We start from the raw sequence: 17,905 nt of genomic DNA, 5'->3' as shown, positions 1-17,905 counted from the left end.
TGACACTCCCCCTCCTTGTGTCTCCCGTTTGCCAGTTGTACATCGTTCCCACAGCAACGGTGTTCAAAGGCGAAGACGAGGCGAGGCTCAATAACATGCGAGTGTATGGGACATGCTGCCTGCTCCTGATGGCTCTGGTGGTGTTTGTCGGTGTGAAGTAAGTATCCAGAAATACACAAAAAAAAAATATATATATATCAACTAGCACTGAGAGTCACATGGATTCCCTTCCTTCCTCTCTGCAGGTATGTGAACAAACTGTCTCTGGTGTTTCTGTCCTGTGTGTTTCTGTCCATCATGGCAACGTACGCAGGGGTCATCAAGACGGTCATCGAACCCCCGGAGTTTAGGTGAGTTATCTACAAGAGTTAAGCCATTTTTAATGCTTCTGATCCTGGCTGCAGATTGAGAGAGAGGGAGGAGGAGCTTTTATAGTCAGCCCACAGGTGCAGCAGATCAGAAGTTGATGAATGTATGGCGGTCAGGTAGTGCCTCAAAGAAAACATAACACCAAGGACTAACATGTTTCCAAGCTTCAAAGGCTTTATATGTGATTTTTTGATCCAGCAGATGTCGCCCTTGAGCACCAGCATGAAACCAAACAACTTGCGCTGCATTGTTGTGTTAGCATGCTAATGCTAGCGATCTTTATTATGCTCGTATCTTCACACTGCATGTAAATTTACCTGAAATGAGCGTGATCTAGAAACACAGTTAAGCAATGAGTACAGTATGTTATTCTTCTTTTCTCTAGTCCCTCAATTAAACAACTTTTATACGTGAGGGGAGGAGTCAGGCGGCCGTCCTGGCGATGTAAACAAACTGAAGATAGGACCCTGAAAACTCTGAAAACATCACAGACAGTGGGGCTCGGGTGTTATACCCATTGTAGACAGTCATGACTCACAGAGTTATTTTCAGAGGATATACTTGATTTCTATTATATTTAAGTGTGAAAAATCACATATAAAGCCTTTAAGTGTTGTTACTGAAAGAAAAGAAAATCCCTTGTTTCTTGGTATTCATCAAGGACAGACGAGGCTAAATCCTTGCTCTAAGTCGTCTGTATTGATGTCCATGTTTCTAGGACGTGTTCTCATTGCAGGCTCACTTCAACTGATTTAATTAGCTGCTTCAGTTACAATGATGGGTAAGGTTATTATAAAGTCTGACTCTGTGGGGCCTCCTTGTAAGAAAGAAATGGTGCAGCTGAAGCCCTCTTACTCCATCTGTAGACAGACTGTATAAAAAAGTAGCCTTTAGTGATGTAACGTACCTGCACTCCTCGGGGTCCTGGAGGGGTGCAGGTCTTCAAGCGATGGTTTACCGTAGCCTATCTCCCTGAGTGATGGTACGCTGAATCCTGCTCTTATCCTTCGCAGAGCAGGAAGTATACCAGAATCATGAAATCATCAGAAACATGTGTTGATGTTCACAGTGCATCCCGTTTTCTCTTACGTCACAAGACGATTTTGATTCCCTTTTTATACGGTGATACAAGATTACAAAGTGTGAAATGTACCAATGTTTGGCAAAAGGGTCTGTGTGAAATGTGTAACACCGAGTTTATGGTTGACCGAATCGCTAGAATTTTTAAAAGGACACGGACGAGACAGAAGATCTGGAAGGTGCGCTTGGTCCTCCCGTCTCGTTCGTGTCCTAGAGAGCATCCAGGCGAACAACAAAAACACGTCTCAGGTGGGTTCCACAAAACGGACGAAAACATAATTCTTGGTTCTGCCACTTGTTCATTTGTCTCAACACTCTTCAAAGTGTTTCACATCTTGTTAATTTGTTTTCTTAAATGCACCTTTTTTTTTGTACTTGGCAAAAGCCTCTTCTTTGTGAAAGTGTTTCACTCTTTGTAATTTGGGTTTGCACTTCCCAAGCCACTGTACTTTTATCAATAGAAGGAATCTGATCTGTCCGGTATAGTGGAGTATGCTTATTGTGATCACGGTGCCACCCTAAGCTGTGGCTGCTCATGTGCTTTTATGGATAGATAGATCCCGAGGGTAATTCAAAGCATCCAGTAGTTTACAAAAGACGTGCACGACATGAAAAAATTGTTACAAATAAACAACAACCGCTGTCCCCCCTCCCATACATATATATTAACCAGAAACAAAGATTTAAGTAAGCCCCTACATGAATTAAAATTAAACCTGTGCAATTCAAAATAGACTATACAAAGAAAAATGTACATAACCCCATGCAGGAATACAAATATATGTGAACATTAAGTGGTAACATTAGACCTGTACATAAAAGTAAAGGTGTAGACCTTCTGAAGTTTGTGTTGTTTATGTATGTACAGCAGTGTCTTAAATGAAGGTAGTGCAAAATGTATAAAAACAGACTTTAAACAACAGTCAGTGCAAACATTAAAGGTGCAGATAATATGATTGTCCAATAGGCATTAAAGTGTCCAACTAGGGCTGACTTCTTAGTAGAGCTGTGCAGACGAGGAATGAAAAGAGTGGAAATGTAGTCCAAGAGTCACAGTGTGCTTTTCCCCTGCCATAACAGTGTTAAAAGAGTTCTTAAGTCTGTCTGTGGGGAGTTTATCATCTAAAATGTGGAGCTCACTAAATAGAAATGTCATTTTTATTTCAATAGCAGCTGATGGGGGATTCTATTTCTTTCACTGTGTTCTTAAAGGACTCTCTGGACGTGCATTAATGAAGAGATGTCAAAGTAAAACGACCCTACAGAGACAGTATGATCCCTCTCCTAACACTTGTCTTCTCTCCTCCACAGTGTCTGTCTGTTGGGAAACAGATCTCTGAGGAATGACAAGTTCGGGATATGTGCAAAGACAGAGGAGAACAACACTCTGACCACCGAGCTGTGGAGCATCTTCTGTGACAGTGAATATCCAAACGCAACCTGTGACCCATTCTTCACCACCAACAACCTGACAGAGATCAGGGCCATACCTGGGCTCCTGAGCGGAGTCATCAAAGGTGAGAAAGAATAAAGAAAAGGAGTGTGTGTGTGCGACCTTCAGGCTGTGATATAACCGCAGGTCAAAGATTAAAACCCTGTTGTTGTTCTCTGTCTGATCTTTCCGTTAGATAACCTGTGGGGCGAGTATGCTCCGGCTGGTGAGCCAATAGAGAAGAAGAGCCTGGTTTCAGAACAGGACCCGGACACGCCCACAGACCCATCCAAACCCTACGTCTTCAATGACATCGCCACCTACTTCACCCTGCTGGTGGGAATATATTTCCCCTCTGTCACAGGTAGAAGATCTACACCTCACAAAGATTCACATTTTACACACAGTTCAGTCAGACAACCCATGTTTGTGTGTCATGTAGCAGAACGTAATTTGTGTTTGGCGTCTATCGGTTAAAACCTCATCACTCCGCACAGATTTTCTTTACATGCAGAAACTTGAGGAGTGATGAGATGACATCTTAAACCCTTCAATCGGAGCATTCAGGCGGATGCTGGGGTGGTGGTGAGGCTAAACAGGAGTTAATGGCAGATGATGCTATGTTACGTTTCCATCAGTATATACTAATCCTTTAATACATTCCTTCATACACATTTATACACCGTTGACAAAGTAGCAGGAGCAAATAAGTGTCTTGCCCAAGGATATATCGGGCATGTAGCTGCAGGAGCTGGGGATCGAACCCCCACTGAGGCCTTTTAAGCGAGATTCACATTGACTCACTGTTTATGCAAGCTCACTTTGTTTTTAGTTTGACCACAAGTGATACACAGATGTTTTTTTCTCGCAGTTCAAGCTCAAAAGCAAACATGACATGTTTTTGTTCATTAATCATTGATTTAAATAAATCTACAAACTCTCTGTGAGGAGCTTTTCTGCTTGATCAGCTCCACCTTTCAGATTGTTGTATTCTTACTTTACCCTTCCTCCACCCCTGACTCTGACTTTGACCTTGTTTTTATGTTTTTTATTATTGCAGGTATAATGGCCGGTTCTAATAGGTCTGGTGACCTTAGAGATGCTCAGAGGTCCATTCCCATAGGAACCATCATGGCCATTGTCACCACCTCGATCATCTGTATCCTTTCAAATTTAGCTAATACACAGTACAATAAAAAAACGTTCCTGAACTTGTAGAGAAGCTAAAAAATGGACTTAACCGCTTCTACTCACTGGTTTGAAAATGCAAAGCAAATACGAAGTGAATGTTTCATCTTAACTTCCCGTCAGACATGTCTTGTGTGGTTTTGTTTGGAGCCTGTATTGAAGGAGTTGTGCTGAGAGACAAGTGAGTGTGTAGTTTTTTAATTTACTCTCTACCCACTGAATTCAAAATGTGGCAGAGAGCTCACTGTAAGAGGTCAGAAGCTTAAAAATGTGTTTTTTAACAGTGTGTAATCTAAATGTAGAATTGTATGATCTTCAAGTTGTTTGAAAAAATAGTTTGTAGAGGGCATAAAAGTATTCTTTCCTGACTTATTAATCTACAGCAAAGCTGTTCGCTCTTTATATCTCAGGCATCACATTACTGCATACTCCTATCGCTCCGGCTAAATTGTGTTGATGTTTGTGCTTGTCTAAGGTTTGGTTTCTCTGTGAAGAAGACCCCCGTCATTGGTGTTCTCGCCTGGCCGTCACCCTGGGTGATTGTGATTGGCTCGTTTTTCTCCTGCTGTGGGGCGGGGCTTCAGAGCCTCACCGGCGCCGCCCGGCTGTTGCAGGCAATCGCTCGAGACGGCATCATCCCGTTCTTACAGGTCAGCATCAGAAAGACCTCGGATTGAAACCTGTGTTCTATTTAAATCTATAATGCTTAAAAAAACTCAACACCAAACACAAAAGAGAGCTGTCAATCGATTTCAAAATTAGATGTTAGGAGTTAAAGCACAGTGAAAGGCATGTCTTATTTTAACTTTGTCTTCAAACCGCCCAATAATGACCTCTCCGTCTTTTTCCTGCTCCACTTTTCAAAAAACGTGTGCTCAAACAGGCCGTTTGGAGATTTTCCCTTCATGACATCACAAAGGGCAGTAACCCCTCCCCCAGGTGGGTGACACTCCCACAGCTAGGTGTTTGTTCTGTCCCTTGGGTCGGCCTTATCACCGTTAACATTTGGGCATGGAGCGAGAAAGCACGAGACACCCAAGCCCTTCCAGAGAGAGGGCGTGGTCAAACACAGCTCATTTACATATTTAAAGGTACAGACACAGAAACAGCCTGTTCTGAGCAGGGCTGAAATAGAGGGGTTTATAGACATGATCAAATACAGGATCAGAGTGGATTTAGAACAAGAAACTTCACACACATGTATTGGAGAGCTCTGAGACTTATTTAAACTGGTTGAAGAGGAGGAGAATATGTGACCTTTAAACAGATACAGTGTGGTAAGAAAGGATTGCTCGTGACATCTCTTATAAAAATTGTGGTGCAGTTACCACCAACTCTCCACAAGCAGTATTTGCTTCAGTCTAACTGTGCTTGGGTACTAGAGCTTGTGTTTGTGAATTAGATGTTTCTTTTGCATGAGGCTTATTTCTCTAGAAAGAGGGGGAGTTTTTTCTCAAATAACTTCATAACGGCTCATTTAAATACATGCAAACAGTACCGGTTTGTTCTGCAGCATTTAACTCTTTACGTGTGTTTAGTGAATTAAGATGTTGCCTTTGTGATTCACTGGCACAGGTTTAATGGTTTCAAAAGCTGCACAATCTTTCTGTGAATCAGGCCCTCAGTGTTTCTAATTTGGCCTAATTCAAGAGACACATCAACACAGTTTGTTCTTAGGCAAGTTTTACTCAACTCAAGGCTGAATGTGTTCGATGAAATAAGTATAATATGGAGCAGAATCTGGCAGCCACAGTACTGTTAAGCTCATGATTGAACACATTCAGTGTTTGCATTCTTGTTTTTAAACGTGTTCCACTTCTGATTATTTCTGTGTCTCTCAGGTCTTCGGTCATGGGAAGGCTAACGGTGAGCCGACCTGGGCTCTGCTGCTGACTGTAGGTATCTGTGAGATAGGAATCCTCATCGCTTCTCTGGATGCTGTGGCCCCCATCCTCTCCATGTATGTCTTCTCTAGCACTGTAGAAAACCTAACTTTCTAATATCATAACCTTTTTTCAGTCTGGTGTTGCATGTGTTGCCAGAGGGATGGGCAGTGAATCACTTTCCTCCCTCTCTTCTATTATCTTTGCTCAGGTTCTTCCTCATGTGCTACCTGTTTGTGAACCTGGCCTGTGCTGTTCAGACTCTGCTCCGAACCCCCAACTGGAGACCTCGTTTCAAATTCTATCACTGGTAAGAAACCAGCTTCAAACTAAACAAACTCACCTGAACCTTGTGTTAAATGTAAAGTTGCAGCTCTTAAACTTGTGATGATATATCATGTGCTGTATTTGTGTCCTGTAGGACTTTATCCTTCTTGGGGATGAGTCTGTGTCTCTCTCTTATGTTCATCTCCTCCTGGTACTACGCCCTGGTTCCCATGGTGATAGCCGGATGTATCTACAAGTACATTGAGTACAGAGGGTGAGTCTGGAGGGTTAAGAGATCCACCTTAAACAGCTCTTAAACCTCAGTTTATTTTAGTATAAAAGCCATTATAACACGGGTTCTTGGATGACAAAGGAGGAAATCTCATGCCACACAGAGAACATATTTTTGATTTGGAGCCCATTAACGGTGTGCTTGCAGATATGATATCAAACACTTCAAACAGAGCATATCATGATGCACGCCACTACATGTAAATGAAACATTAAAATGTCTGATTTGTTCTCAAACATTGTCAAAGACGTGAAACTTGTTGCTGTTTTGGCTGCAGGGCCGTGAAGGAATGGGGAGATGGGATCAGAGGATTGTCCTTAAATGCTGCACGCTATGCTCTCATCAGGCTCGAGGAAGTACCGCTACACACCAAGAACTGGAGGTGTGTGTGTGTGTGTGTGTGTGTGTGTGTGTGTGTGTGTGTGTGTGTGTGTGTGTGTGTGTGTGTGTGTGTGTGTGTGTGTGTGTGTGTGTGTGTGTGTGTGTGTGTGTGTGTGTGTGTGTGTGTGTGTGTGTGTGTGTGTGTGGATATTTATTTTGTGTTGTGATTACCTTCATTTTATATCTGAATTGATGTCTGAAGGTATTTACAATAGTATATGTCTCAAATCAAATGAAAACAATGGTTTCCAAAATTAGCCAAATGAAATTAAAAAAAACTGCTAAAATAGTTCCAATACACTTTTTAAATGCTTTAGCACTTTAGGCTTGAACTCTAAGATTGTCAGACTTGTTCAGAAGAGTTTAAGAAAAATAGGATCAAAAATGGATCCAGTGGAAGCAAAGATTTGAACTTTTTTCTTTTAGTCTCCGTCAGTTTCATGGTGGCTACACTTCCCAGAATGCAACTCAACTTGCCGTCTATTCAGTCAGAGTTTCAGGCATGTTCCGATTGTAATGGCTAGTTAAGCTTTGAGTTGCTACTTTGAAGCTGATTTTTTTCCTTACACCACACCTAAAGATTGGTTTTAAGTTGAACTGATTTGAAGTGACATCACTCGAGGCATCTCTTCTGAATGCACATAGCTCCCTATGGAAGACATTATCCATTGTTTTCACTCATGTGGTAATGCACGATTTGCAGACTTTTGTCTGCCTGTTGCAGTCAAAAACTATTTCTTCACAGTGTTCAGCAGAAGTACTCTCCAATCATATGCTTCCTTATTTTGTACTTTTAATGATTTTGTATAATTCTAAAAAAACAACGACTTGTCTTCCTTCAGGCCTCAGCTTCTGGTGTTTTGTAAGCTGAACTCAGACCTAGCGGTCAAACACCCTCGTCTCCTCTCCTTCACCACGCAGCTCAAAGCAGGAAATGGACTGACGATAATCTGTTCAGTGTTAGAGGGGACCTACATGACCCGAGAGAAAGATGCAAAGACTGGAGAGCAGGTGTGTCTAATTGTCCAGTATGCGGCTCTTCCTGTTTCATCCTTGGTTGAAGTCTGCCCTCATGGACGTTATGCATACAGCAAATTGTGAATTACACATATCCTTCATAAATTAAAACAGATGAGTTTAAAAAAAATTATGAACTGCAGGGTTTTGCACTTCTGCATAGGCTTCATTTTTCACACCTGAGGTTGCCGCTTTTTTTTTTGAACAGCCCACAAATCAAGTTATCATCCTTTTTCAGATATAATATTACAAACTAAAGTTGTCCGAAAGAAAGTCAGTTTATGTAAACCAGCATCAGTTAGACCCTGTACTTTGCATGCACCCTGATCTCTCATATAGTCATTTATCAAAATCAAAGACGATCCCATCTTATTACAAAAGCAATTCATGGAAGAACTGAAAAGTGTTGTGCAGAAGTCATCATGTGTTACAGTTTATGTTTGCTCCTCTGGGTCCCTGCAGAGCTTGAAAGCTGCCATGGTAGCAGAGCGAACGAAGGGTTTCTCCCATATAGTGGTGTCGTCCGACCTGCGAGATGGTTTCTCCCTGCTCATCCAGTCAGCCGGCCTGGGAGGAATGAAGCACAACACCGTCCTGATGGCCTGGCCAGCAGGTTGGAAACAAGCCGGGGACTGCTCTGCAAGAAGGAACTTCATAGGTAAATTACACAAGGGCGTCACAAAGTGTGTTCCCGGGGTTAGAGTCCCCATGTAATGAACAGCAGATTGCTTTGATTCCAACTTATTGTCACTCCTTTTAAAGCAGAAAGCTAGGTCGGGAATGTAGGGGACATTGATCAGTGTCGACAACAGCCGGTTTCTTGGGACTTATTTGAGAAATTCAAACAAAAACACAGAGACAAACCTGAACAGTATGCTAGCTAGTTAGCAGACAATTTAAAAGCTTCTCATTGGACACAAAGTGGATATCAACGCTGTTGATTCTCACCTGCTCACATGTCTCCCGCTCTCAATGAATCAGTGACATCATGGACACCTGGGCCTTTACACTCGCTCATGGGCCACCTAGTGGTGTGTCTTAAAGAAGTATCCACGTCAACTGCCCAGTGGGCCGTAGGAATATGTAACTCTGTGAACAGAGTCTCGATATCATAGAGAAACAAAATTAGTGAGTGCATCACAGAGCAGGGGGAGTTATGAAATGTATTTCCAGGGAATGAAAAACTCCTTAAAAGGTGTATCATTTTTATTTATTTATCATCTCCTGTCATTGTTTGGTCCCTGGTGTTAATGAAACCCTAACTTTTTGCTGCTGGTCATTTAATTAATTTAAGAACACAAAGACGTTTTTTTGTTTTTGCAACAGATAAATGGAAATCATCAACGGAAAAACACACAGGACTATCTGTGAAATTGGTTCTTAACTGGGTCTAGCCCCACCACACCAACTCCTTCATGAAAGTTGTGACCCAACTTTCTGATATTTTTCAGCCAATCAGATTTATTACATGAAACATGATGAACAATTTGGACTCTGCAACCCGCTTTTTGGTCCCAACCCAGCAGTTGAGAACCATTAATCTATCAGACAGTAGAGGGAGAAACTTGAAATTCTTACCATTAATTGTTTGGTTATTTAAAAAAATCTTCTCTATTCCCTTTTTTGTTCCTGTCCTGCTGCAGAGACGGTGAGAGAGACGACTGCGGCTCATCAGGCTCTGCTGGTCGCTAAGAACATCGACCATTTCCCCAGTAACCAGGAGCGTCTGAAGGAGGGAACCATCGACGTGTGGTGGATCGTACACGATGGTGGACTGCTCATGCTGCTGCCATTTCTGCTCAGTCAGCACAAGGTGTGTGGCAATTATGAAAAATATTAAAAGAAAACATATTGGGACTGATTTAGTGTCAACATCAAATACACTATAAAATAAAAGAAACCCTTTAAAGAGGAATAAGACCTTTACAGGACATAAATACGAGTCAATGTCAGTATTAACATTTCTAATGTTATTGAGAAAAATGTGATATATTTGGAATACTTAATGGAAAAATATATAAACCCGATTATTTGCTTCAAGGTCACATAATATTATCATTATTGTACCATTATTAGGCTGCTGACAAATCCCGGTCATGGTCCTGTGTGATACCAGTCTTCCCTGGTACAGCTGTCTTTAATAATATTTGTGGTGTTTTGTCTGTATGTTGTCTTTTTACCTTGTTCGTTTTTATCTGGTTTGACTCCTGAGTCTGTCGATAAGGATGATGATGTTGTTAAAGGTCACATACTATTCTCTTTTTAAACCAGTGTAAATAAGTCTCAGAGCTCCCCAAAACATGTGTGTGAAGTTTCTTGTTCTAAATCCACTCTGATCCTATATTTGATCATGTCTAAAAACCCCTCTGTTTCAGCGTCTGTAGCTTTAAATGTAAATAAGTTGTGTCTGAGCACACATTTTACGAAAAGTGGAGCAGGCAAAAGATGAAGAGGATGGACTTTTTCTCATAACTGGGGGGTTTATAGACAGACCAGGGACCCAGGTGTTTTTGTGTGTTTGTTTTCAAAGTACAAGATATACTTAAAAGTTCCCCTCAAGCTTTTGTACTTTACTTTGCCTTGAGGATGTTTTTTTTCATACATTGTGTAATTTATTCCACAGCTTTTTTTTCTCCATAAACTCTAAAAACTTTAGCACGGCTTGCACTTCAAGAGCTCTTTGCTTTGATTCAATAGCAGCTTCTATTTGTGTAATGCAATGGATATTCTCATTCTCTTCTCAGATATGTCCCATCTTTATCTGGTATTATTTATTAAGTGCAGAAAGATATTTTAATTGATTTAATTGATAGCCAAGCAGTGTTTATAAAGCATGTAGCTGATTCTCAGTCATGTTCCTCTGCAGGTGTGGAGGAAGTGTAAAATGAGAATCTTCACGGTGGCCCAGATGGACGACAACTCCATCCAGATGAAGAAAGACCTCCAGATGTTTCTCTACCATCTACGCCTGGACGCACAGGTGGAGGTCGTGGAGATGGTGAGACTTTTTGCACTTCTGTCATCTACTCTTTTCTCTACTGCGATTCCATGATGAGTCGTGATCCTGATAATAGTTTAGGTTAAGATGCCAAAGAGGCCATAAGCAGCACCATTAGCTACAGTTACTAAACTGAATGATGTTTGTTTGTCCCTCCAGCACGACAGCGACATCTCAGCCTTCACGTATGAGAAGACGTTAATGATGGAGCAGAGGTCGCAGATGCTCAAACAGATGCAGCTGTCCCGCACGGAGAGGGAGAGAGAGGTACTGTGCCATGAACATTATAATATTATATAATATTATACAGTATATAACATTATAACATTTTTAACAAAAATGGTCTATTTCTTTCCATCAGACAGATGGATCAGATCAGACATGTTTAAATCAACAATAATAGAAGGACACTTGGAAGTAAATCAATCAATTTGTATGGGTATAGAGAGTATACAAGAGTAAACAAACATGATGTTAAAGCTAAATGTGGCTAGCTGTTAGCTAGTAGTACATCCAGGGTTAGCATTTTGGACCGACTCCTGTCTTCGTGAGTTGGATTGTGTTTTTTTTTACAGGACATGTTTTATAAACACTCTTGTTGTTGACACAAATCAACAAGTTGGTCCTGTATTTTTGACCTAACTTTTTTGCTGTCGTCGCCATTGTTAGTAGTGCTTCCTGCTTCAGTGAGCTTGCTTCCTTATTTGCTATTGTTCCTTTTCACATTACAACACACAGAGTCCGTGCTCAGCCGTCCTCAGTGTTCTCATCGCACAGCAGGATTTATGATCGTAAATATTTAATCTGGCGACCCCAACCGTCTTCCGAGCAGATCGGGGAGGTTAAAAACACTCTTAACCCACCTCACACCACAGGAGAATCTGGCAAGATAGTCAGGCCTTTGCTGACTTTGATCAGAAGGGGGGAATCGGCCCAAAATCAGCCTGAATACCTTGTATAAATGAATAAAACATGGTGTGGATGAAGAAACAGCTCATAAAACACAAGAAAAGGGTGAAGAATCACTCCTTGTGGTCTCTACTTCTGTTGTTGTTGACTTTTCAACTCTCCTTCCTCCTTGGCCTTGCTTTGTGATTGGACGGTTGGCTCAGATTCAGAGCATCACAGACGTATCACGCAGCTCCATTAAGAGGAAGAAGTCGTCCAGACTCGGCGCCCCTTCCCTCAACACCCCATGCATACCAGAGGAAGAGGTAGCCATGGCAACCCAAACAGTCTGTAGCAGCCAACTATGATGTCATTCTGTCCCTCCATCTCTCATGCCATCATTCATGCATCTTCATCCATTCATAAGAACTGCTCAGCTCGGGCGGTGCTGTAAACAGAACCCTCCATTCACTGAGCGCTCCACGCTGAAGACGCAGGGACCAAAAGCTGCCACTAGAGGGAGACAATTTCAGAGATTTTCACAGTCCCTCATGCAAATCTGTCTGCTCTTTTCTGCGGGGACGACGCAATTATTGGATGGAAACTTAACATGAAATAAATTGTTTTGGATCATCGTTAATAGATCACAGGGTCTGGTTTGCAGGGTTGTTCCAGGGCGGTGCCTCAGGCGAGGCGGGCATAAAACCTCTTGAAATCTGATCAGCCAATCCAAGTAGATATTTTTTATACAAAACTACATGCCACACCTGCAGAAGTCAGTGCACTTCATGGGCTGCCCCAGTCAAAGTAGTTTGGACAGGCAACTGCTCTCCAGATCTCCATCCTGTTGTTTCCAGGGGTTGATGGGAGGTTCAAACATGCATGATTTTTTTGGTCAGCATGCAGTGAAGTGAACATGTTTGACAAGTAGTACAGTTTCTGACATGGAGGAATGCTTTTGTCCACTAATCACTATGTAAGCGATGATTTGGTCGATATTACGTTTCATCCTAGAAAGCAGCATCATACAAAATAACTGTTCAGCTAAATATACCGCTGTCTGGATCATCATCAAACTTTAGACTTGGTTTATTTCTACAACACTTTTTGAAGTAGTTTATTATACAAAATAAAGGTTAGAGTGAAAGTGAAGTTAGCACATCTTAAGACTCAGCTGTATGGGACCTCTTCAAGGGAAAAGAGATATAAGAGTAAAGACCCTTTTCAACCAAAGGTGAACTTAAGTGTCAGGGATTTCTCTTCAAGGAACTAAAAGGTTCCTGTGGCACATAGTTGTCAGAGTTTCCACCGCTGCCTGAAGATGATGCAAATCAGGCTGTCTGGCATTGCAAACGGATTCACTGATTGACAATGGAAAAGAGACGAGTGCTGTGTTTAGTGTTTCATTAAAGAAGTAAATGAAAATGTTAGAAGAACTTGATACCTCACTCCCCGATTTCATCCAAAGCCAAGGAAACACCTTTTAAGATAATAAACGATATTAACCCACAAGTCCCGGGGGATTTTGGTTTTTAGCCATATATTCAGCATTTTATCAGAAATAATAATTAATAAGGAGCCCGGGAGGTTCATGTGTCTCCTTTCAAAAAGGACATGTGGGAGGTTCATGTGTCTACTGTCAAAGACGACTTGTGGGTCTCGTTTTTCTTTCCATGCATGTACCATCATCATATTCATCTGACTACGACTTCATCTCAGTGTCTTCTCATCAGATCATCTCATCATATTTTATGATTGAAATGTATGCAAGATGTTCATGTTTGGGATGTTGCTCTGTGGTTAATATTTCCACTTGAGTTCAAATTCAGAGTTTTGATTCTTTTCATCTCCTGCCCCGTCCTCGTTCAGGCCCAGCTGATCCACGACAGAAACACGGCATCTCATTCTACAAACGAAAAGGCTGCAGGTGCCCCACCTGACAAAGTGCACATGACATGGACCAAAGAAAAACTGATTCACGAGAAGAACAAACACAGAGAAGGCATGGGGGTTAAAGACATGTTCAATATGAAACCGTAAGTACATCTTAAAGAGACAGTGCCTTATTTTACCTGAACCCCTCATATGTTAACATTAAGACTTTTATTTTTTAAACACAAAGCAAAGCAATATGAGGGAGATGAACTGTATTATCATTCAATGTATTTATTATTATGTGTTAATTATATCATCATAGATATATGTATTGTATATGCTGAAATTGTACTTATTCATCCACAGTTAGTGAAAACATAAGATTTAAAGCTGCAGTTTCACTTTGATTGGTCATATCATACTATTTACTGATCAAAGACTGCTGCCATGTTTGCAGGCTTGTGTATTTGGGACACTATTTGTATATTAGTATTAAATTATGGGAAAGAAGGGCTTATTTCAGATATCTTACTTCTGCAGTATCCAGATTAGAAGTTTAAAGGTCACATATTATGCTCAGCTTTTGAGTTTAAATACGACTCAGAGGTCTCCCAAACATGTCTGTTAGGTTTCTTGTTCTAAATCCACTCTGATCCTGTATTTGATCATACCTATAAACCCCTCTATTTCAGCCCTGCTCAGAACAGACTGTTTCTGTGCCTGTACCTTTAAATATGTAAATGAGCTGTGTCTGACCACGCCCCCTCTCTGGAAGTGCTCGGGTGTCTCTGGCTTTCTCGCTCCATGTCCTATTGTTTACGGTGAGAAGGCAGACTCGGAGGGCAGAACAAACATCTAGCTGTGGGAGTGACACCCACCTGGGGGAGGGGTTACTGCCCTTTGTGATGTCACAAAGTCTCCAAACGGCCTGTTTGAGCACACATTTTCTGAAAAGTGGAGCAGGCAAAAGAAAGAGAGGATGGACTTTCCTCATAATTTGTAGACAGACTAAGGACACATATTATTGTTGGTTAGCATGGTACAGTGTATTATTCATAATATGTGACCTTTAAAAAAACGGAAGAAGGTCAGATGGTAAAAACTATCTGAAGTAGCTGATGAGGTCAGAGAGGGACAACTGCTGTTGATACTGTGTTAATCAATTTGTTCTTTTTTGCTCTGTTCCTCTAGTGAGTGGGAGAACCTGTAAGTCCAAGTCATTTCACTCTTTGTTTGCATTGTGCATGAACGCTCTCTGTGCATGTGTGATTCGCCTCTGTGTTGCATGCTTGTGTAGATCACAAGTTCTGCTTGCATGAGTGCATGATGCCCAATAAACACGAGAATCCTCGATCACAGCGCCTCTGCTTCCTCTATATCGCTGATTTAAAGTCTCATACTGAAAAATGCCCTCTTGACTGTGTAAGGAATGAAAAGATAACGTGTTTTGTGGTTTGATGTAGTAACCAGTCCAACGTGCGGAGGATGCACACGGCCGTCAAGCTGAACGAAGTGGTGGTCAAGAATTCACAGAATTCACAGCTGGTCCTGCTCAACATGCCAGGCCCTCCGAGCAACAAGAAAGGACATGAGAACTGTATCCTTTTATCAGCTAATGAGTTGTTCCTTTAGTCAATGAACCGGTCAGTAATTCAATCAGTCAACCTAGAAGAGTTTGAATATTTGAAGACTATTGTCTAAGATTTGAGAAATAAGTGCATCGCTTTTTGCCAGGAGGAGAGAAATGAGAGAAAATCTGAACTACAATAATGTATTTAAGGAAGCTTCACAGTATGCATGAGGCAGTTATTCAGATCGATATTGAGATCATGATAACTCGATTACTCAATGGTTTTACAACATCTGCATCACACTTCATGTGGGAGTCATGTGGGATCATCAACATTTTGTTTTTTGTACTCATCACACAAATGAGGCACACAATGTTTTTAGTGAGTTTCAGAGGTCACAGTATAGGTTGATACGGTTCCTGCTGGCAGTGGCTTTATATTTAGAAGATAAAAGGGTGGTCTTGATCCTCTCATAATATGCCAGCCATTGAGCCTGTGAAATAAATGTATTTACAGAATCAAGCACAACATATTCTTCTGAAAGGTAAAAAAAAAAAAAAGTACAGGTTCAAAGTAACGTCATTGCAGCAGTTTCAAAACTGCAAATGAATGCAGATATATCTGAAGATACTCGCCTGTGTTGCTCTTATAAACAGTGTGACCTTAACCAGAGCGCTTCTCTCAGACATGGAGTTCCTGGAGGTCTTGATGGAAGGCCTGGACCGCGTCCTGTTGGTCCGTGGAGGAGGACGGGAGGTCATCACCATCTACTCCTAGCACCGTTGGGTCCTAAAGTATTTTTCAAGAACACTGGAAGGGAACATTGTTGTCCTGAGGGGGGTGGCTTTTGGGGACTTGGATAAAGTTGACAGACAGAGCAAGTACTCCAAACCCCCTCTTACACTCTCAGGAGCAAAAAAAGCAACTTCCATTTTTGAGGATGATGCTCACAAAGGAGTTATAGGAAGGACAAAGGAGTTACCTGCAGCAGAGCCTGGTGCATGTTGTGGTGGCGCGGAGGTCTTCTCTACAGCCGTCCTGCAGGGTCCCCTCCACCACACTTTATGAACTGTGTAGCACTAAAACATAAACTGTGTTTTTAAATAGAGATGTCTTTTTAATTCTGCATACTGTACAGCTTCTCCGGAAAGAAGCTCCACTGAGGAAACGCTATCATTGCTGACAGTGCCATTTTATATTTCAATGCCATCGATGAATGAGACGCACAGACGTTGGAATCCTGGGATGAATTAGGCAGACGATCATTCTTGAGTCATATCAGCCAAAGTTTCTGTTCAGAATGAGGGCACGCTGTCAAACATTGTGAACTACAGATAGTCTTTGACGTATTTATATCAATTGTTTCTGATTTATGAGATAATGTTAGTATGATCACAATGAAGAGATACTGGAAGATTTTTAATACAACCTAAATGATTTTAGCATTATAGTAAATGTAAGTTTTGTCTCTGATTTATTCCCATTTGAATTTGTGTGATTAAGCGATAAGTTTGGTGCATGTGTGATCTCCATCCTTAACCTGCTGCTGTTTAATAATGAGGAGAACTGAGCAACTTTGATGTTTAGTAGTGTTTTATTTTCATATTTTTTTAAACGTTTATTTTTGTGATTGTTTATGCCTTTATTGTAGAGATAGGACAGTGGATAGAGTCAGAAATCAGGGAGATAGAGAATGTGCAATGATATGGGGGAAAGGAGCCACAGGTCGGATTCAAAGCCTGGCCACCCGCCTGGGGAGGACTACATCCTCCACACATGGACCAGCACACCAACCACCAGACCACAAGCGCCCTTTAATATTTTCCAGCGTACATAGTTATGTTCACAGTGTTGTGTATATGTTTAAGAAAAATAAGAGACACACATATTAAAGAAAAACAAACACAATCTGGAAATGTTGAGTTGTTTCATATTGTTTTAAATGTCCCTGAAGTAACACTGAACATGAGGATAAGACATGAAAACATGTAAAGGAAGTTGCAGATGCTTTTGATTTAAAGGAGCAATCAGATGTCGACTGAATGAAATCATAAAATTACCTTACTCTATCATCAGACATTAAGGAAACATGCTATGTTGAAGTGCTGGCGTCACTATCACAACAACGCAGCAGCCAGTATGTCCTCCTTCTAACTTTAGATTCTGCTCCTGAATGCTCTGGATTTGATTTGACCCGAGAAGGGAGGCGGTTTTAAGGCACCCCCAAACGGCCGATTTGGACTCCCCTCGGTTTGACAGATATGCCACCATTTATCACGGTAAACCAACAGGTGTTGCCATGATGGAAGTTGGCCTATGCACTTTTCTAATAAGTTCCATGGGCAGAAACGTGGTAATACTAGGATAGATATTGGAGATGTTTTTGAAAAATGGAGAGGTTGGAGCACAGAAAGACTTCAATACTGATGCAAAACTGGTTAAACACTGACTCTAAAGAGGAGGGGGTGAGGGGAGAGAGCTCTCTTGAATTTAGACTGGAGTACCCATTTTAAACGCTATGTGTCAGAGTTACATATTCCTCTTAAAAGCAACAATCTGTAGGAATTTGGTTTGGTGCACTTTGGTGCCCACCATAGGTCTCTGAGTGTAACTGCACTGTCACTAAACACACAGTGCTGTTACAATCAGAGACGACTGCACGCA

General features: G+C 41.4%; 1 protein-coding gene across 5 annotated transcripts in view; it reads left to right on the top strand.

Annotated features, from left to right (window-relative positions):
* Positions 1-17,149, top strand: part of LOC132978658 (solute carrier family 12 member 7-like) — a 34,002-nt gene extending 16,853 nt beyond the window's left edge. For 2 of the 5 annotated variants that reach the window (XM_061043908.1, XM_061043912.1), the window contains 21 exons: positions 36-157; positions 246-350; positions 2,761-2,966; positions 3,078-3,245; positions 3,942-4,040; positions 4,193-4,250; positions 4,545-4,719; positions 5,911-6,029; positions 6,164-6,262; positions 6,374-6,493; positions 6,789-6,893; positions 7,735-7,903; positions 8,372-8,567; positions 9,553-9,722; positions 10,776-10,907; positions 11,067-11,174; positions 12,020-12,121; positions 13,665-13,831; positions 14,862-14,876; positions 15,134-15,267; positions 15,927-17,149. In XM_061043908.1, coding sequence (XP_060899891.1) covers positions 36-157; positions 246-350; positions 2,761-2,966; positions 3,078-3,245; positions 3,942-4,040; positions 4,193-4,250; positions 4,545-4,719; positions 5,911-6,029; positions 6,164-6,262; positions 6,374-6,493; positions 6,789-6,893; positions 7,735-7,903; positions 8,372-8,567; positions 9,553-9,722; positions 10,776-10,907; positions 11,067-11,174; positions 12,020-12,121; positions 13,665-13,831; positions 14,862-14,876; positions 15,134-15,267; positions 15,927-16,018 — 2,661 coding nt within the window. In that variant the 3' untranslated portion in view covers positions 16,019-17,149. The remainder of the gene's footprint in view (positions 1-35; positions 158-245; positions 351-2,760; positions 2,967-3,077; positions 3,246-3,941; positions 4,041-4,192; positions 4,251-4,544; positions 4,720-5,910; positions 6,030-6,163; positions 6,263-6,373; positions 6,494-6,788; positions 6,894-7,734; positions 7,904-8,371; positions 8,568-9,552; positions 9,723-10,775; positions 10,908-11,066; positions 11,175-12,019; positions 12,122-13,664; positions 13,832-14,861; positions 14,877-15,133; positions 15,268-15,926) is intronic. The other 3 variants (XM_061043909.1, XM_061043910.1, XM_061043911.1) reach the window with 3 other exon arrangements.
* The last annotated feature ends 756 nt before the right edge of the window (positions 17,150-17,905 follow it).

Source organism: Labrus mixtus, chromosome 8 (genome assembly GCF_963584025.1).
Source record: "Labrus mixtus chromosome 8, fLabMix1.1, whole genome shotgun sequence".
Lineage (NCBI taxonomy): Eukaryota > Metazoa > Chordata > Actinopteri > Labriformes > Labridae > Labrus > Labrus mixtus.
The sequence above is the reverse complement of the archived record's forward strand: the minus strand, read 5'-3'. Positions and strand labels throughout refer to the sequence as shown.